This window comes from Pyxicephalus adspersus, chromosome 6 (genome assembly GCF_032062135.1).
Source record: "Pyxicephalus adspersus chromosome 6, UCB_Pads_2.0, whole genome shotgun sequence".
NCBI classification, from domain to species: Eukaryota; Metazoa; Chordata; class Amphibia; order Anura; family Pyxicephalidae; genus Pyxicephalus; species Pyxicephalus adspersus.
This window is the reverse complement of record NC_092863.1, coordinates 14,795,451-14,816,557: the sequence shown is the minus strand read 5'-3', so window position 1 is coordinate 14,816,557 and position 21,107 is coordinate 14,795,451. Positions and strand designations below refer to the sequence as shown.

General features: G+C 37.7%; 1 protein-coding gene across 2 annotated transcripts in view; it reads left to right on the top strand.

Annotated features, from left to right (window-relative positions):
* Positions 1 to 17,105, top strand: part of ITGA3 (integrin subunit alpha 3) — a 51,993-nt gene extending 34,888 nt beyond the window's left edge. The window contains exons 13-26 of one of the 2 annotated variants that reach the window (XM_072414729.1): positions 1,226 to 1,372; positions 2,861 to 2,958; positions 3,102 to 3,258; positions 4,267 to 4,335; positions 5,419 to 5,498; positions 5,928 to 6,005; positions 6,998 to 7,100; positions 7,191 to 7,367; positions 9,087 to 9,185; positions 9,795 to 9,908; positions 11,127 to 11,225; positions 11,756 to 11,881; positions 14,173 to 14,323; positions 15,611 to 15,750. In XM_072414729.1, coding sequence (XP_072270830.1) covers positions 1,226 to 1,372; positions 2,861 to 2,958; positions 3,102 to 3,258; positions 4,267 to 4,335; positions 5,419 to 5,498; positions 5,928 to 6,005; positions 6,998 to 7,100; positions 7,191 to 7,367; positions 9,087 to 9,185; positions 9,795 to 9,908; positions 11,127 to 11,225; positions 11,756 to 11,881; positions 14,173 to 14,283 — 1,458 coding nt within the window. In that variant the 3' untranslated portion in view covers positions 14,284 to 14,323; positions 15,611 to 15,750. Of the gene's footprint in view, positions 1 to 1,225; positions 1,373 to 2,860; positions 2,959 to 3,101; positions 3,259 to 4,266; positions 4,336 to 5,418; positions 5,499 to 5,927; positions 6,006 to 6,997; positions 7,101 to 7,190; positions 7,368 to 9,086; positions 9,186 to 9,794; positions 9,909 to 11,126; positions 11,226 to 11,755; positions 11,882 to 14,172; positions 14,324 to 15,610 lie in introns of both variants that reach the window. The other variant, XM_072414728.1, reaches the window with a different exon arrangement.
* Positions 17,106 to 21,107: the final 4,002 nt, after the last annotated feature.

The window sequence follows — 21,107 nt, the reverse complement described above, 5'->3', positions numbered from 1 at the left end:
CTAAGCCAATCAGAAAGATAACCCCTACTTTTAACACAGGTCACGTGACCAAATGTCTGTTCCTCAATGCATGAAGCCTACATAACATGCAACATGGCAGAAAACCCAGTGACTAGCATATTATATGTAAACTTGTACACTATGATTTCAGATAAGCAGGGGGGATTTTTTACCTTTGGGTCTCTATGATATATCTCACTGATGCATTGTCAAATAAAAACCTTTCATAGGACGAGACACTGTTAATTAAGAAACTGACATTGCAGGAAATGTATCTATTTAAAGCAGATAATATCAGTCTGTGACTTCCCATATTTTTTATCATATTATCTCATTATGAAGATAACAACCCCAAATAGAAGACAAGTGAATGTGAAGTTCTTTAAAAAGTAACTTGGGCTGTTCAACACATTTGTCTACAAATAAAGAGTTTACAAAAAAAGAAAATCATTTGGAGTGTACTGATAAATGATAAAACCCTTTAACAAATATATACCTATAACAAAATTATTTTATGAAATTTTATTAAATATTTAATATAGAAATATTAGCTGCCGTTTTTAATATTGTATTTTATATATTATTTATATATTATTTTCAGGTATATATGAACATACATTAACTTAAAGCAATGTTTAATTTTATTTATTTTATACTGGTATCATTAACCTTGTTGAATAGACTGCATTTATTAAGGAAGTGTACTATAGAATAGATGGTTTTCATAGGGTCTCTTTTAAGTTTTTCGCCCCTCAGTTTAGCCATTTTTTCATTCGATTGCAATTACTTCCCTCTTCAGTGATCTCTTCTATGCATTATTAAACTAAGGCCCATTCTGTCATCTAGTGGCCAATTATCAAAAAGCACAGTGGTCATTTCTCAACTTTTTGAACAATGGGGAGCCCTTGAAAAAACTTTTAGGTCTTAAAGAGCTAATAGCTTGGTGATCAGTGGGAACCTCCTTGCAACCTCTGAAGAAACCTTAGGGTTCAAAGGAAGTCTGATTGAGAAACAGGGCTGAATGCTATATCCTCTCTATGCATCCGAATGAAAAAACATGTGTGACATGGACAAATAGTATTATGATAGATAAATATCTACTTCACCTTCCTAAATGAACATTCCATTCTGCCACAACTTTTGTACTTGCTGTGCATGCAACCTGTAGCTAAAACCTTTTAGCTTCTGTCTGTACTTATCAGCATTTTATTTGTCTCGATCACAGGATAACATTCGTGATAAGCTACATCCAATCCACATCTCACTGAAATATTCCATTCTGGAGCGGGAAATTAAGCCACGTCCTAATGTTGTTTCATTGGATAACTTCCCCGTACTGAACGAAGATCAGAATACAGAGCAAATTGTGGAGGTAAACTGCGCTTATTAAATACCAAATTTTAGCCCAAATCTTCTGTTTCATTGAGATCTGGTAACCTGGCTGAAAATCCTGAGCTGCTGGGATAAACCCGTAGGGTTCTAATGTACTCACACTACCCCAGCAAGAGAAAACCAGAAATTCCAAATGGTATAAATATATAGGGACATATTTATGTGTGTTTGTAACTTCTCATGTAAGCAGACAAAACAAATTTGGGTACAATGATGCATCTTCTCTGTGATGGTTTTTGGGGAATAATGATGCTCAAACTGAGACCCTAAATAGGCTTTAATAAAAATAGTTTTATTCTGAGCAACTTTATTATTGATCCTGGCTATGTATTGTCTATGGTAACCTCCAGTGAATGTGATTTTAAAAGTATATATACTATATGAATATGTAGCCACATTTCCAAATTCTTGTGTTTAGGTATTCCTAGTGAAGAGCAATGTTAATGTTACTTTTAGCCATTTAGGTAATTCTATTTATAAGACAAAAATTGGGCAAGGCCTTCTTCTGTTCCAGTATGGGGTCTGTGTGCTCAAAGCTAACTCTATAACACAACATCTAAAGGAGCTTGGGAAGTCCATAGAGCACATAGGTTCCAACTTCCACACTCTGACGTGTTTTACATAGAAATGGGCTTAGTTATAATCTGTTACTACAATTAAACTGATTTTCGGGTGGGATTAGAACAGACAAGTCCAAGACTTTTAAATGTGTATTGTCTGGAACAATAGTTTTTTTAAACAGAGATAATCATTGTGTGAATTCTGTAGGCATGTCAGCATCTTGATTGGTAGTACATCCTTATATCTATTTAGGTATATATTATCCAAGCTTTTATAAATTAGGAGTAAATGTGATCCTGACCTGCACAGGATCCTGACCTCTAGCTTGTTTCTAAATTGAGAGCCAGGTCTTGTTCAGTATCTGTACCTGACCTCAAAAATGCTTTAATGCAAGAATTCCCACTCTAAAATCTTGTGAAAAGCCTTTCCAAAAAGGTATGAGGCTGATAGTTATCTGCTTTGATGGAGCCAACTGTACAGAAATGCCCATTGTTTTGCATAACGAGCTCATATAAGCTTGATGATCGGTTTTATGAAACCTTAAGCTGCATACACATATGCAATAATAGTCGTTGGAAAGGATCTTTGACGATGTGCATTGCATGATGCATGAACGAGTGCTGTACATACATTACCATTCTGCTCTATGGAGAGGGGAGGGAGAGAAGGACGGAGCGGCACCCTACTACGCGCTTTCCCCCTTCACTCGCTTTAGGATTGTTAGTCGTCCATCGTCCGTGGACCTGCCAGGACGGTCATTCGGACGATAGATAACTGGCGCTGTACGCACCGGATTCTCGTCCGATATCGGCCCTATGACAATTTTGGAACGAGAACCGTTGGACGTGTGTACGTAGCTTTAGGACTTACATACAGGAAGATATTTTATCATTTATTCTTGTTGTAGGTTGACTTTCAGAAGCAATGTGGAGCAGATAACGTATGTCGGAGTAACTTACAGATGGAGTATGAATTCCTGGGACAAAACAACGAGACTCTTCCAAGGTGTGAATTTTCACAATTATCTTTGTTTGACAAAGTGCAGTGATAGCAGCATGTCTGGCAGCAAAGCAGAACCATTGACAAAATGAAAAAATAAACTATATACTGCATTCATTTCGTTACATCTTTCCATGTTCCGCCCTCAGGGTAAACGGGAGCCAGATTCTTCATTTTGACCCTGATGTAAAGAAACTGCACCTGAGAATATTTGTAACAAATACTCAAACCCCAACGTCTCCAGCAGATGACGCTCATGAGGCCATGTTGAATATAACTATTCCTAATGAACTCAGCTTTTATAGTGTAAGTATCTCCATGTTTTTATTTCCTGCTATGCAGTACAATACACAAAATGCTGTAATACCATACCAATCCATAATAGATCCATTCACATTAGATATATCTGTTACCAAACTAGCCTCAAGGGTCCTCCCCTCCTGTGTCACTGTCTGTATCTGTATTATGTATTGCAGACCCTATTTATTGTACAGCGCTGCATAATATGTTGGCGCTATATAAATCCTGTTTAATAATAATTCTAATATTAATAACATAAATTGACCTAAATTCAATGGATTTTTATTTATCTGACAGATTGCAAATTGATAAACAAGGTCTCTTTAAAATTGATGGTAATTTCCTGATCAGAGGTTCTCCAAGAAGATTCCCCACTTGATATAGATTAATTTTGATTGATCAAATTAAAAAACCAGAGATCAATTTATTGTAAATTCTTTGAAATAATGGAAAATACTGCTTGGTTGTAAAGGACAAAAGAACCCCATATGGCTAATTTTAGTTGCCAGAGTATCATTGTTCTTCAAAGTTTATAAAGATAAAAAATAAAGAGCATCAATAGCCTCAGAGAGTTTTGTAGGAGCTTATTCATTCTCACATTGCATTGCACTGACCCAAGGATGGTCACACATTCAACCAAGCCTTAGGCACCATTATTCTGTACATTATTGTTGTCCTGCGTATTTCACTGTGCTGAAACTACATTATTCTGTGTATCAGCTTAATGACTGACCAGTTAAAAGCCATTCTAAGTGATGATGAGGAGTGTTTTTACCATTCAAAAGACTTGGTATCACTTCTAGAAATTTCCCATTTAGATGTTTATGTGCTACAAGCTGCTGTATTTACCTCTTTTCTTCCCCCGTTCTGACTTTTATATATACCTTTTTATATTAGCTTACTTTAGAGTAACACTTTAGGTTATAACACTTATATTTTATTACTCCGACACTTGAGAAAACCAATACCTCACAAGATCAATCAGAGCTTTTTTGTGTTTTTATGATTTTCTAGAGTCGATCCTGTACCTTTGAAGGAACTATCCTATGTAATCTCGGGAACCCATTTAAGAGAAACCAGAAGGTGAGTAGTGTGTTGTTAGTATTATTTTCCAGCAATTCATCATAAAGTGAGAGTAAATTGTGTTTTTAGTGAGCACAATATTAGAAATTAGCTTTTTCCTTTTTTTAAAGTAATAAAAAGAGATTTGAAGCTTAGCCAGCTCTCAGTTCAAATACCCTTTCTCTATTTACAAACGTTTAGATAAGATAGCCAGACAGAAAGAGTTGGCCTATATTTAGATATATATGATAAATACATCACCATATATTCATTTAAATTGTTCGAAAGAGAAAAGTGCCTTGTCAAGATAACACAGGGAGTTTTTAAGATGTTGATAAAATGCTTACATAACTTCTTACTTTGATCTCCCTTCCGGTTTTGGGTTAACGTTGTCATTCGTAAAATGTCAACAATGAGTTGCTGCCTGCCGGAACCTGTTAGCTTTCTCTAGCAATTTTCTTTGGGAACACATGGGCACAGGGACACAGCCATTTTCTTTAATGGATTATAAACTGAGAAATGTATTTGTGTTGCAGAGCTTAATTTGTGGTTTGCTAGGTTGGGGAATTGTTAGGACCCTTGTCTTGTTTTCATCCACTGGGGAGATTTGTTTCTGCCCTGATAGTACTAACACTTACTTTGCAAGTGCTTTTGATTCTGTTTGTCTTTTGTGAAATTACACTAACTTATTGTCTAAGTGGTAATAAAAAATTTCCCTTAGTAGGAATATAGACTCAATGAAAATTTCAAGATTTTCCACCAGTAAATTTTCCACCTAAAAAACATGATTTTGGTTGTTGGTAACGGTGGCACAGAAGTGGATTTTTCAATATCCAGCAGGACAAGAAATGCCAGGAAGAAAGTTGCATTGTGAACAACAAGATATAAAAAAGAGACCCAAAATGGGCAGCTGCTCTTGCAGGCACAACAGTATTGTAGGTTACATATGAAACCCCAATGAAAAACAGAAAACCCACACAATTGTAATTCAATAGGTATCAAGGGATCAATTATAGGACTATGAGGGTCAACTATAAAATTATTATTATTCAGTATGAGAAGATGCAGATCAGTGATGATCTATAACTTTTTTTCAAATGGCAGGCGGAGATCAACATCACTTTTGAAGCAGCTAGAATCTCCTTAAGGACAAGAGAAGTGATCACTCAACTCCAGCTGTCTACGTAAGTTAATCATGGAAACCTTCAAAAGTTTATAACTCTTAAAATACAAAAAAAGACTGTAATACTGTAATATTTAGGAAACTGAGTAATTGAAAAAAACAAATTGGCTCCAGAGGGTTGGAAGGTCTTTTTTTTTGCCTTTGTCTGTCTTTACCTCTTATCTACTTTTACTATGTAATGGGAATCAATTGGAGTTGTCACCTTCAAAGGAAGTCATGTAAATGTCTCTATTTTAGTAAGCTTTGCTTGGAGTTTTACTTTACAGTGACCCTGTCAGTACAAAAGTAATACTAAAAAAATGATGAATGTAAATAAATACTTCATGTTTGGCTGCACACTACAACATGCTAACAACAACGATAACACAATGAATGGTACTAAAAGGTGGTTTGCCTAAACATTAACTCTCCAATTCTTTCTTTTGTTTAGGTCAAGTAAACAAGCAGACCTTGACGAGCAGAATGCTGTCTTCTTGGTGGACTACACTCTACAGACATCATTATCAGTGTAAGTAATGTTCTTCTTTTTCATCATAAGGGGGGATATAAATATATGAGAAGTTAACAATAACTGGTTTTAAATTATTATTATTATATAGTATTTATATAGCGCCAACATATTACACAACGCTGTACAATAAGTAGGGGTTGTAAATAACAGACATTAACACAGGAGAGGATTCTGCCCCGAAGAGCTTACAAATGTAAATGATTTGGGGCTATCATCCTGATCCCTGGTCACACTTTTACAGTAAGTATTGAAGAGGAGGAAATCCACATAAATGTGTCATAAAAGGAGTTGGTTTTAAACCGTAAACAACAGAAATGCTACAGCAGTGATGAATTACCTTCACCTCCTTTCCCTTTTCTTCTCTATTCTTACTTCCTTTTCCTATTTCCCCCTTTCACACTTCTTTTGTTCCTTCTTTACTTCATCTTCTTATATCTTTTTGTTGTTAAGCCACATTCACACATGCAATAATTGTCATTGGAAAGGATCTTTCACGATCCTTTACAACAACTAAGAACTGCACGATGCATGAACAGTGCTGTACATACAGTACAGTTCTGCTCTATGCAGAGGAGAGGGGGAGAGCGACGGGGCGGCGTCACTTGCATTACCATTGTTTGTCTTCATCGTCCGTGGATCCGCCAGGACGGTCATTCAGACGATGAACGACGCGTGCTGTACACACTTCAGATTCTCGTCTAATATCAGCCCTGAGCCGATAATCGGGCCAGAACCATTGGAAGTGTGTACGTAGCTTTAATCTCATTAATAGATTAAGTTAACTTTGAGTGTATTGTGTGTTTTACCAGATGACCACAACTACTAAGCTATTCAACTGAATACACTCCTTCTAGTACTGAGATCAAGGTCAATAGGACTGTGTTCTGTATTTCGCTGTCTATGTATACAGAGACTTTATATCATGTTAGTGTAGTACGATTATTGTGTTCTCCATTCTTCTCATCCATCTCTATCGCCTTCTTCTTTAGGAATCCTGTTCATCAGCAGTCATACTTTGGAGGTAAAGTAATGGGAGAGTCAGCCATGAAATCAGTTCAAGATGTGGGAAATCACGTGAATTTTACATTTCATGTAAGAACAGTAACAAGAAAGAGAATGAACTTTTTTTCTTTAAGTTATAGGAATAGTAGAAAAATCAACCTTTTTATCTTTTTTCATCAGGTATCCAGTACCGGTGAGCCTCTAAACAACCTAGGCTCTCTTATTCTGGCGGTGGAATGGCCACATGAGGTAGCCAATGGAAAATGGCTGCTTTATCCCACAGAGGTTCTGGTGAATACAGGAAATGTAACACAGTGTCATCCTCCTGGAAACGTCATTAATCCTTTAAATCTTACAGTAAGTATTTGTTCATCCTTCGTATCCTTCATCCTTTATATTTTAAGAAGTTGCTTGGGATGTTCCTAAAATACTAGAAAGTAATGGGGGACAAATTCTGAAACTTGTTGGCCACAAATATTATTATTAGGCAGTGTTTATATAGCACCCTGCCCCGAAGAGCTTACAATCTAGTGAGCTGGAGGAAGTATCACACAATAGGAGGGGAGATACGTAGTGGTGGGAAGAAGTGAGGGTTTAGGAGAAAGAAGAAGACAGGTAAGGAAGCTTGAAAAGATGGGTTTTAAGTGCTCTTTTAAATGAGTACAAGGAAGACCATTCCAGAGACTTGGGGCAGCTCTAAAAATGTCTTGGAGCCGTGCGTGTGAGGTTATGGGTGAGAAAGTCATTAGTAGGTCATTGGAGGAGTGAAGAGAGTGGCTAGGAGAGTATTATATCAGTTTAGAAAGGTAAGTGGTACAAGAACCGTGGAGGAATTGAAAGGCAAAGCACAGGATTTGATTTTTGGTGAATTTGATTCTTGAAATGGAAGCGAGTGTAGAGAACTACAAAGAGATGTAGCAGAAGAGGAGCGAAGGGAAAGATGGATGAGTTGGGCTGCAGCATTTATAATAGATTGTAGAGGAAAGAGTCTGGTTAGTGGAATACCAGACCAGTGGAATTCCAAATTGCTGATCCACTAAAACATCTAGTAAAAAGACGGACGCTCTTCATAAGCTGTTTTTATCACCAGTATTATAAGTTTGCTGAAATATAATAGTACTTTTTCACTCCAGTGGACAGAAAGTTCTCATGTTCCAAAAAGTAGGGCCTACAGAACAACGTTCACATCTAAAGCTTTTAGGAATAGCAGATGCCCCACCACACACTGGGTCCCCGGTAAGAACAACAGGGCACAGCAGGAGGCATCTGACATTTTTAAAAGTGGGAAATGTGAAGGTTCTGCAGTGGCCTTTAGCTCTTGAAAAGAGTACAATAAGAATTTTTGTGTCCTAAGCTAAATAGTTTGGCAGATTTCTGGGAAGTTACTGTGAATTTTTTTGCGGGGTGGCAAATTTTCCTCTGTCTTCAAAATTTAGGAAAGGTAAGGTGCTGGCAGGACAAATTTTGACAGTCTTGAAAATTGCTGAGAAGGAGGAATGGTACCAGACAGGATTTGGAAAGTAATTAGTGATGATGGTATAATTACTTACATGATCTTCCCTTTACAGTTTGTGTGGTTTATACAACAGGGTGTAACTTACATTGATAGGTGCCAGATTCTCGATACATTTAAGCTTCTGGTTTCTGGCACTACCTATGGCATCATTACCTCTAGTTTTCACCACTGCTCCCTTGTTAATGATCGTGATTTTGCAGTTTTGCTCAGAGGAGTAAAAAACAATATCAAGGGAAGCTGAAAGAAGCATATTATTAAATGGCAGAACTGTCAATTTTAAATGAAATTTACTTAGTATTTTAGTCTTTTTGGTTCCATTTTCTGGGTTATGGAGTACACAATCCTTGCATCTCACACCTACAAAAAGTGATGTGGTCTTGGTCTGGGGAACAATGTCAGAAGAATCATAAACCTTCCCTTCTCCACTGATACAAATAAATGGAAAATATATCAGCATTTATCACATTATATATTTCTACACACAATTCTGATTTTAATATGTTTTATATGCTTTATTTTTCTATTGGTGCGTCCATAATGATTTTTTTATTCATTTTCAGCTGGCTAGTGGAAGGAAGCGCAGAGATACTGTGGAAACAATAGCGCCAATAGACGTTCCTGCTCTACAATCTAAGAAAGAGAAGCCCAACACTCTACTGGTAGGTGATTGGTTGTGGTTGTGTAATACACCTGGGGGCCGCCATCTTTTTTCTCTCCTTCCTTCTCCGGCCACCTTGTTTGGCCATGCATGGATGACATAACTTTAAAGTTCATTCATCCCGGCACACGTAATGGAAGCCAAGATTGCTGGGTTTCCCTGCAAACAAAGCTGACACTGTGCATGCGCAGCCAAGGTATTTGGGTTGAAAGGATCCCTCTGACATGTACCAATAGGCCACCTTGTTACCTGTTTGTTTTCCCAAAACTACAAGCATCATGCTAGCCGTTATGCCCACTTGTTTGATAATGTATAGCTAGTCTTTCCTTCATATGGCAATATCACATAGCCTGTACAGGGATTGATGGAAACAATAGAGGAAATGTTATTTTCCTACAGCTGCACCCCTGGGTTTCACCAAAGTGGCGAAACAATGCCTCACCTTTCATGAGGCATTGTTCAATAACAAGCAAATTGAAAACAGCACTAGAAAATGGTGGCTAGAAAGGCTAAGTCTGATGTATTGCTGTATAAATATGCAGCCTAATGTTGATTACTAAAGCTTATTTGTGCTTTTTATTTCTTATCTTCCTTTGTTTGATCATTACAGAGATGCAGAGGAGGCGGTGCAAACTGTGTGCGTTTCGAATGCACCCTGGACAATATACAAAATGCAGCAAATGTCATAGTAAAAGCAAGAGTATGGAACAGCACATTCCTAGAGGTGGGTCTGATTTTTGGTTCACTATCATAGTCCATACTTTATCTGCAAAGTCCATCATGTAAGTGTAGCCAAAACTTTTGAATTTGGGGGTAAAACACAACCATGTGAAGTGGTTGTGTAGTGTAAAGGCAGTGTAGAGAGACTGCAGACAAAGGACCTTTGGAACAACAAACTAAAGTTGTCAGGCACCGTCAGGACCGTTCGTCCAATAACAACGTCTGGCCAACGACAGATCTGATTGGGCGAGGATGGTTCACTATCTATTGTGTGTACTGTAGTTCAGTGATCATGGTTTGTTCTGCAGTACACTTTCTCCTGTACATGTCACTTCCTGCATCGGTCAAACAATCGTATTTACATTATTGGTGGATTATAATTGAACAATCGTATCGTTACAGCATGTACAGAATTGTGCACAATATGATCGCTCAAAAAATTGGTGCATAATCGCTGATCAGTCGTTAATTGTTCGTTTTCTAATGACTATTACTGCACGTGTGTACCTAGCCTTAGTTTTGGGTCACTGGCATTGTGGTGCAGATAAAGGTAAGTAAACATTACATGTTCAGGTATTCAGGTAATGGGTGAGTAAGCAGTAGGGTTTGTCTTAGTTAAATGGTAACAGTAAAAGTTGGTGTAGGGATAAAGGTGCAATCCCAGTGGGGCTTGTCATAGGTATAAGTGGGTTGTAAGAAGCATTGATTAGTACTAAGCTGGCAGAAAGCCACATAGGTCACTGGTAAACTCTTGGCTGTGTAGTGGCACAGTAGTAACACAGTGAATTGAATTTATAAATAAAAATATTTCCAATATAGGTGTCACGTTTTAAATGCTTTGCATAAGAAAAGTTACAAAGTGGTAATAATTAATGTCATGTAATTATTAAGTATTAATAAGTATGTAAGTATTACCATGTTATGCAGCAATTTACAGAGTCTCTTTGTTTACCATTTTTTGGGGATTTGGGAGGTAACTGGAGTGCCCATAGGAATTCCATGTAAACAAGGGAATGACATACAAATTTTTAAAGTGCCCTAGCCAAGGTTTCAGCCTTCACCCTAATGATGCAAGTTTAATGCCACTACGTGTTGCCTCCAAATTTACCGACTTTTCAAATGTTCTTTTTTGCTTGATTTACCTATTTATATTATTACAGCCTAAATCTAAATCGTCATGTTTTGTTATTCCAAACATAAACCTCTTCTTCTTTCCTACCAGGATTACAGACAGGTGGACAGAGTGTGGGTGGAAGGCACAGCAGAACTCTATCTGAAAACCGATGTTCCAACTATAAACATGCAGACACATCACGTATTGGTATGTATAAACTTGTTTCAATTTATTCAACAATTTTTAAAATATAAAATGTAATATTTACACAAGGTGTAGTGGACAAGTGATTGCAATATACATTCTAAGGAGCACCTTGAGCACAACCATTGCTGTTGTGTCTTTTGTCCAAGTCTAAAGACTGGAATGTGTCATTGAACAAACCATACTGCCTCAGGTGGTTGTGGCTCTAGCAGTAGATTCAATTAAAATTATAAATATAAAACTGATATACATAGCAGCGGCAAAGATTATCTGTTAAATAGTCCAGTTTATCATCCTGTGCTGCACTAAACCAAACCACCTGCTTTGGAATGTAGCGTGGCAATCCTGTAACACACCTGCTGGTGATGCTGGAGCACCTGAAAGACATTTATAAAAACAGGACCCAGTATACCAGGGTATATCTATGCCTACAAAATGAAGAAGAATGAATGAATTCAGATATTTTTGATCTTTTTTAACATTTCTCTTTACCATTGTGTTTGTTCCCCTTTCTGTTTGCTCCTGGCTCACAGTTTTCAATCGCTATAGACTCAGAATTAGAAGAGACCCCGCCAGCTGAAATTCCACTGTGGTTGATTATTGTGTCAGTAGGATCTGGAATTTTGCTACTGGGAGCTATCATTTTATGCCTGTGGATGGTAAGTACTAAAAAATACTTTTTAAAAGTCACTATATTATGAATGAATAGCTTTGTTGTGCAACATAAGGTTGCAGTGCATTTTTGGATACTGCAGGTGCCATATGTGATACAGTGCATTAAAATTGCTCTTTTACAAGAAGACCAAATAAAACCTATGCTAAATGGCTACCTACCTATAACTGTTTCATGGCCAAAAGTAGATGCACACTTTTCTAAACTTTTCAATTTAGGTGCTTTCAGTAAAGGATACAGTCCTGTACCAACCTTGTGATAACAGTTGATGGTGCTTTTGTGCACAAAGCTAGCTCCATATAGCGGTGGAAAGACTGGTTGGGTGTGAAGGAATTTAGGTGATTTATACAGAGCTATGACCCTAACCCTATTGAACAGTGAACACATTTGGGATGAAATGGACATGAGATTGGAGACAACATCTGCCTATTCAGTGTGACTCCACCACCTTTCTAAAAGAAAGAACCCATGGAGGAGAAACTCATTAGATAATACCTAACTTTCTTTGTCTTTCCTGGTTCAGGGGGTGACATAAAGAGGTGACACAGGAATGCTAAATAACTCAAACCTCTTGAAAAGACACCTTAACACAGTGCAAGATTTTCTTTTTGCAACTTTGGGCTACTCAGCATTCTGAGAATTGGCCAGATGGACAATGTCACCCCTGACCGGGAGGAAGCTGGGGAAAGATAGGTTTATATTTAACTTTTGCATCCTTCATCCATCATTTTAGGATGGGTGGGGAGACCTTAGTGATCCTTGTCACTGACGTGATAGATCCAAGGAATAAAGGTCCATCATTTTAGGATGGGTGGGGAGAACTTAGTGATCCTTGTCACTGACGTGATAGATCCAAGGAATAAAGGTCCATCATTTTAGGATGGGTGGGGAGAACTTTGTGAACCTTGCCACTGAGGTGCTAGATCCAAGAAATAAAGGTCTTCTCCTCCAACATTGGTATCAGACCTCACAAATGGTCTTTTGGTGTAATGAGCGCAAATTTCTACTGGCTCCATAATCTTCTGGAATCCCTTCTAGAGGAGGTTTTTTAAGCTTCTGGGGCAAGTTAATGCTTTTTGCTGTAAGAGACCCATTGACTGTATAGTGCCCTTGTTGTCTTCTTAGAATGTCACTGTTATTTGGGTATGTTTAAGAAGTGTTTTATGGTGTTTTATTTTAAAATGAAGTTCCCATATCACTTTTTTAACAACAGATGTAATGTACCTTATTTCTGCTCTAAAGTTCAACTTCAGCCCAAACTTTTTGCACTTTGGATTTATTTATTAGTTATTTGGATAAAAGATTGGAAGATTTAGAGCTCTTGTCAAGTTTTTATTGTTGTCTTTGTCATTTAGGGAGGTTTCCCATAATTCCAGACAGACATCCATTTTTAGTACTATGGGGAAGGGTTAGAACTGTTGTTACTGCTGTCTTTGTGTTCTTATCCCAGGGACAAGCACTCTTTTTATTAATTTTATGGGAGTCACTAGAAAAAAAAGTGAGGAAGAATCTTCCTAAAGGGCTCATTTAAAGAATTAAGGCTGTTTTTGGGCAACCCATGTATTATCTTACAGTTACAATCATCATAAGTTGTCATGCCATGTCTACCATTTGGCTAGACAGAACAAGGGGCACCCCAGGCCTCTTGTCAGGGTTAACAGAGTCCCAGCATTAAAATCCTGGGGTATTCAGTATAGCAAAAGACAATTTCAGAATCAGGGACAGGCCAAAAGTCAGGACCAGTAGTGAACAGGTGCGGTAAGTAATCAGTGAAGCAACAAGTAAAACCCAGAAGCAGGCAGGAACACATGGCCTCACTTGCAGCATGAGTTTCACAGTCAGCAAGGTCAGAGGAGGCACAAGTGTAACTAAGGGCACTTACATAACGTGCTGTTTAAACACAAGCTATGCATTTGTTGTGCCCATGGATCAGCACAACTGCCTTGGCATCAACTCTCTCTGGCCAAAGGAGGAACCTGGTACACAGGAGTGGTAAGTGTGATGCCCAATCCCTGTGGACCACCATAAAGCATCATACACTGCCAGTAATTTACTTTGGTTTACCTAGTAATTTATGTTAGCTGCTCTCCGTTTCAGACCTGGCTTTTTACTGGCAGTGTAATTTTGAGATTGTGCTTCACATCTGCTACGTGTAATCTAAATTTTATGACTGTGCTGCGATTTAGCTCTCCAGCCCTCTAGTATTTTTAAAACAACCTTTTCTTCATAACTGTATGCCTTTATTGAATAGTCCATGACCCCTCTCCTGCCTTGTAGTGTGGATTCTTCCGGAGGGCCAACACCCGTGCCAAGTATGAGGTCAGAGGTCAGAAGGCTGAGATTAAGGTGCAACCATCAGAGACTGAACGACTAACACAAGATTCCTGAGTACGACCTCTGACCCGTGACCCCCAACCCTGCCCCTCGGGTAACCAAACAAGATCAGCTTAGTCTCACTGACCTCTCCAAGTTTTCCAACTTACTCTGTGCAAACACTGGTCTCCTTGCACCAATCTAGTTTCTTTTTTCACCAGTTTGATCTGTCCTGTAACAAGTTAAACTTCTGTTGCACTCTGGCATAAAATCTATATGCAATCTGTTTCTGTATTAAAAAAAGTGTAATCTGTTGCTGTATCCTGTTCTTCTGTCCACTTTTCTACATTCCTCAGAACAAATCAGCCACTCTGCCTCTACATCTCCACCATCTCTCTACATTCTCCCAACCCTTAACTGCATCCCTTCTAGCCCAATATCTTGTTTCTACTTCTCCTATTCTTCATGAATTGTTTGATAGTATAGGGCGTGGATAAATCATGTTACCAAAATCAAATCATGTTATCAACAAAAAATAGAAGGTAAGCAAGCTGTGCTAGTAAGTATATCCAAAGACTGCTTCCTAGTTTCCACCATGCAACCAGCAGACAAGAGCTGGCTTCTTCTGGGTCCTTTGAGCTTCCTTTAGTAACTGCAGACCAATTAGAGTTGAAGCCACACACTGACTATAGATCTTTCAAAACTTGTCAACTCTATTGACCACAATTTTGTTGCCTGTGAAGGGCCATGTTTTCATGTAATTATTAAATCAAGCTTTGACAGATCCACAATGTATAGTTTAGGATTAGGAATGGTCAATGAAATACAAGATCTTTGTATGCAAAAAGTCAGTTTTATTTGCATTCCATCTTATCAACCATCCCCACTAGGGATCTTTACCTTTTGTAGGGAGTAGGTAAGAAAAGTAATCTCTGCTCACCAAGGGAAAATCATTATTTAGATATATTATTTATTTCCTCCTGTTCTGAGATAACTAAAATTTGGATTTCCTGTTCGGTTTTATACTCGACAATAGTTTTCTGAACAAAAACCAGTGGAGACATAGACTATTTATTATAATGCTATTTTTTCCCCTATTTTCTTTTTATTCTTTTTTCACTGTTTCCATTATCCGATTTCACTGTACTCCTCCTCCTCCACATCTTCTCTTGCTTTGAATCCACTGTACACTTCTTTCAATGCAAGTTTCCAAGTTATGGTATTCTTCACCTTTCATTTTCTTCTATTTTGTCTTTCCACCCACTTGTTCCCTTATAACCTTCCTTTTGTTATATCACTTCTGCACTTTCTGCTTTTCTTAGTGTTGCATCCATTGAAACCTTCTCTAACTATAACCTTCTTTTTGCCTCTTTTTGTCTCCTTCCCACCCGCCATCCTCTAGGTTGGATTTTTCCATAACGTCAGACACTACAGTCTGAGACAGACTCACTACGCTGTGTGCGTCAGTCAAGAAGAGAGGCAGAAGCTGTGCGGCAGGCTACCACACAGCCAGAAGCATTGGGTCACCACCTGGAAAGAAACTGCCCGATACTCCTGAAGGACCAAAGCATTAACCTGCCAAATCTCAATCTAGAGCTGGGCTCTCTCCCTTTGTGATGACAGTTACTTCGGTCAAACTAAAATTTGGGGACATTGGAATGGGGTGTATGCATTATTTTATGAACAAACCCACATAGAAAAAATATATATTTTATCATGCTTTGACAGCAAGAAGACTAAATGTTCGCCTGACACTGGAATAAATGGGGGCTTTTTCTGTTGCCACACTCAAGCGAAAAGATGAATGGGAATTTGGAACCTCAAAATAAAAGACATAAGGGGTGCAACCAACAATCACAACTTTTCACTGGAATACTAAAATGGGAAAGAAACAGATAATAATGGGATAATGGAATGGGAGGGTATGAATAATCTTCTCATGCCAAAATAGATTGGAATCTTTTTTAATCTGTGACACTGGAATGGGCTGGGGGGGTTATTCAAAAAAAAAATAGGTACTGACTTTTATATGAAGCTATGCTGTGACACTGGAAACAAAAGATAATTTATCTCTGGAAACAGACACAAGAGGAAAAATATCTTCTGACATTGGGGAGACACTGGAGAAGAACTATTTTCTGCCATCTAAGGAGACACTGGAATAGAACTATCTTCTGATGTCTGAAGAGACCCCATTGCCTAATTTCTAATTTGTAACACTGGAGGTTATGCCACTGTGTAACACAAGATAATATTGAAAACTGAAACCCAATTGAATACAATCGAAAAATTGGAGCAGGTATCAACATCAGCACATTAGCTGGCATTCATGTATTTGACCAAACCAAGTGTTTCCAAGCTTGAGGAACGCTGGTGTTCTGGGCTATTGACATTGCTACCCCTGTAGGACCCTCATTGCCATAGATCTGATGGCTGCTGTGATTGATACATTGATGCCAATAATCTAAAATAAAACGGCCCTGCCACTTCGGCCGATTCTAGAATAAAAACAAGCAAAGTTTGTGACACTGAACCAATGGATTTCCTCACTGCTGTGATTCTGTGTCCTAATATGTATATTGCACATATTAATTGTACCATGCACCATATTGGAATAAATACGTATATTTTAAAAATATATGATAATTTAGATGCAAAAAAAAAAACATATATGCCATATTTACCATAGACATTTTGAAAATGTGCATGATTATAGGCTACATATCATCAAATTCAAATGTCAGAGTTGCCTATTAGACACCAATACTGCATATACATCGAGGCAATGTCTGGTAAATACGGTATATCAAACACTCCCAATGACCATTATGTTCATTTTGCCCTCAAATTGTCAGAAATATTATAGAATCCTGTAATAAAAAAAGAATTTTGTTTTCTTTTGTGGTTTAATGCATTTTGTGTGACTATATTTCCTGTTGGAGAAGCAATAAAGAACGGAAAAAAATGTAGTTGGCCATTGGGTTGCCTATCTGAAGAAGGCAAACCCACCAGCCGACTGAATGGATATGTTCCAATAAAACACTAAAAATACCTAATACAACCTTAAAGGTATTGGATTCATTATGAAGAAAATATATTTGTAATGCTCCATGGGAATAATCTTGGCTGGTATGTATGTATGGAATATAAATAGGTGAAGCAAAAAACTCAGACGACCATTGTTACAAATCTGGACCCTTAAAATAATTTTCAGGTGTTAAGGAAACCTCTACTATAATACTATATTTACAGATCACAGTACATTGGCCTGGTGGTCCGTAACAAGAATGCCTCTTACATTGCTAACCATTGTGAATAATGTCACCTTAATAATAGCCAAAATATCGGTGGTCACAGACCTGAGAAGTACAAATTGCTTGAGGAACCCCAAACGACCTCTGGAGGGACCTGCTTGAGAAATGCTAAGCCTTTAATAAGCCACTCATTAATATTTTGTTATTATTGGCTTTTGGTTTTGATTTACTGTCTTTGTACTGGCCTTAAGGCGTTTTAAATACAAAGGATTATTGTGATGTCTTTTGCCTAATTTGCAAAGGATGATCTTACACTGTTGAACCAGAACAAGAAAGGAAGGGACAACCCCCACTTGGAGGGGCTTTGCTGACCCCCTACTACATTAAAGAGGAACATCAACAGCTTGGCTTAAACCCCTTCTTACTTGGACTACACACTTTGCAAATCTGCTGAGACGCTACCTTCCATAAGATGCTGGTGTTTAGTAAAGAAAACATTTCTAAAAAGGGTCCTATGTTTTCCTTTTGAACCTAGAGATCTTCCTATATATACGGCCGTTGGTACGTTAGCTCTCCTCAGACTCATTCTTAATATATTCAATTAGATTTTATAACTACATTAATCAAGTCACGTGACATCATAATCTTCTTTTGTAACTTGAATAACTGGCTCGAGCTTGCCAATTTAGCGGTAAACATATTTCCTCATCATTACCGAGAAAGGATGGGTTCATTTCTGTGGATAGCTTATTAGCTGCAGATACGAGGAATGAAGAACACAATGACCCCGATTTATTAAAACAAGACTGGAGAATATAGACTCTCGGGAGAACCTGGGTGTTTCAGCAAACCTGAAAGGATTTCCTAAAATAAACAGCAGTGCGGTTACAGTTCTTCGGATTATGGGTAATCTAATGTTCTTTAGAACAGTGGTCGCCAGCCTTTTGGACCTCACAGACCACTAAATTTACAGCCTCCCGACTGTGCATGCGCGGGGAGCTGTGTGTCAGTGGGGAAGAAACAGACATCGTGATACCAGAGCCCGCGTCGCCAGAGCACCAGACCACCAAAATTTTCTCAGCAAACTGTTACATGCAGTTAAAAGTGTTCCAAAGCAGCGGTCGCCAACTGGTGGTCCGTGAACCACCGGTTGGTGACCGCTGCATTAGAACACTTTCAACTGCTTTGTAACTGTTTGCTGATGTGGATGGAAATCATTCCCATTCAAGCTTATGGAAGTGATTGAATGGCAGACCACCTGGAAACATTGAGAAAAAGTATAAAAATACCAGATGGAACAGAACACAAAAAACAGGTAAAGTGAAAAAACATAAAAAAACAGTGGAAAATGGTGGGCCTATTATTATCCAAACATCAGATTACCCATAATCCTGTTGATTTTTTGAAATCCATTCCTGGTTTGCTGGAACACCCAGATTCTCCCATGAGAGTCTATATTCTCCAGTCTTGGAGAGTTTTAAAAAATCAGTGTCGCTGTGTTCTTTATTCCTCGTACCTGCAGCTATTATCCTATCTACAGAAATGATCAGTGAACCCATCCTTTCTCAGGATGATGAAGAAATGTGTTTACCACTGAACTGACAAGCTTGGGCCAGTTGTTCATGTTACAAAAGAAGATTATGGTGTCATGTGACTCGATTTATGTAGTTATAAAATTTGACTGAATATTTTAGCAATAAGTCTGATGAGATGTACAAACAGCAGTATCGAGGAAAATCTCGGTAAGGTGATAGTGCTTATGTAAGTATAATATATAAAAAATTATATACATAAATTATATATATATAAATATATTTATAAAAGCCAAATTGATTATCACATAGTTCTAGAACCGCAAGATTTTTGCTTCCACTCATTTTTCATTTTATTTGTTTTGCTGTTATTAGATGTGTGTTTTAAACACCAGTAAGTGGAAAGTGAGCATTCACATTTTGCCGTGAAACCATGCTGTGCCGTAAATGCCACCAGTTTCTGAATATATTCCGGCCACACAATACAATCTGATTGTACATTACATAAATTTGTGGTGGAAGTGCTTGTGTACATCCAATTATATATATATATTACATGAAAATATTTTTATATACCAGTATATATATATATATATATATATATATATTAAAAAAAATAACAATAAAATAAAAAGGCAAATTTATTCTCACAGGGTACAAAACAGCAAGATTTTTGCTTCTAGTAATTTACCATTTTTATGTATTTTTTTTGTATTGCTGTCATAAGAGGTGTGTTATAAACACTGGTAAGTGGAGGTGGAAAGTGAGCATTTGCATTTTGCTATGAAAACATGATGTACCCTATATGCCACCTGTTTCAGATTTTCTTATACTTACATACTGCTGCACAAAAAAAAGAAAAAAGTAACTTTTACATGGGTACTCCATTACATAAAGTGGGCCTATAAATAGATTTGAAAGTTAGCATGATTATTTTTCTGGTGTGTCATAATATACACAACTACAGTGTTAAAAAATTACTGTATTATTATTATTACTAGTAGTATTATATATATATTATATTATTAGTATTATTTTTTTTAAAAAAAGCAATTCTCAAGATCCAGTCGAGCGTCTAGGCATAAGAAGGGCAATCTGGAGAAATAAATGTCATCGGGTCCAATGCAAGTCCAGACAGGTGCTTATGTAAAGCAGTTGACTGATTTCAACCAGTGCCAAACTGCCAAAAAATTTGTTGTTGAACACATGCAGTACATACAATGTTTCAGGGTGGAAAATTGTATAACACACCTCTAATGACACAATACAAAAAAATACATAAAAAATGCTAGAATAATGGAAGCAAAAATCTTTCTGTTTAGTACCCTGTGAGATTCAATTTGCCTATTTATTTTTAATATGATTTTTTTATATATAATTGGGTATACACAAACATTTTTCACCAGAGATTTATGTAATATTTAATCAGTATCCTGTGTGACCAGATTAATACTCTTCTGTTCTGTGGAGAGGGGAAGCGACAGGTGCCTTGTGTTCTGTGACAAGTGCCTTGCTGCACCCTCCCCAGTAAAAATAAAAGCAGTTATGTGTCGTTTAGGGCTTGTGTAAAACAACATTTCCCATTTGGTTCCCAGCAGCCGGCACCTTGACAGCCATTTGGCCGCCCCCACTGCTGAACCGGTCCTTAATGAACCAGCGCTTCAACATTTTAAGTTGGGTGGCTCCATTCAGGGGTCTAAGGAAGCTGTAACTGCCCCACAACCTCATCACCAGGCTAAACACGGGCCTGTGGTCCTTAGAAAACACACAATTATTTAGCTCCAAGCACATAATATATTTCTGAATGTTTTGTTTTAAAATGAAGATGTGTTTTTAGTATGGTTTACACACATTTCCTTCATGGAGACTCGGGGGAAAGTATGTAATGGAGAGAATTTTCCCCTTTTTTAGTGACTTGTGGTAATATTTGCCCCCTTTACAATAGTGATGTACAGGAGCGCTTGCACTCCTGTACATCAGGAGGAGATTTTGTTAATTTCCTGTCACCAGAAATAGGGTCAAATCTCTGCAACGATCACAGAAACCGTAATATAAATCTTACAGTATTTATCCCCTTCTTGGCTTTTATATATAAATATATATATATATACTT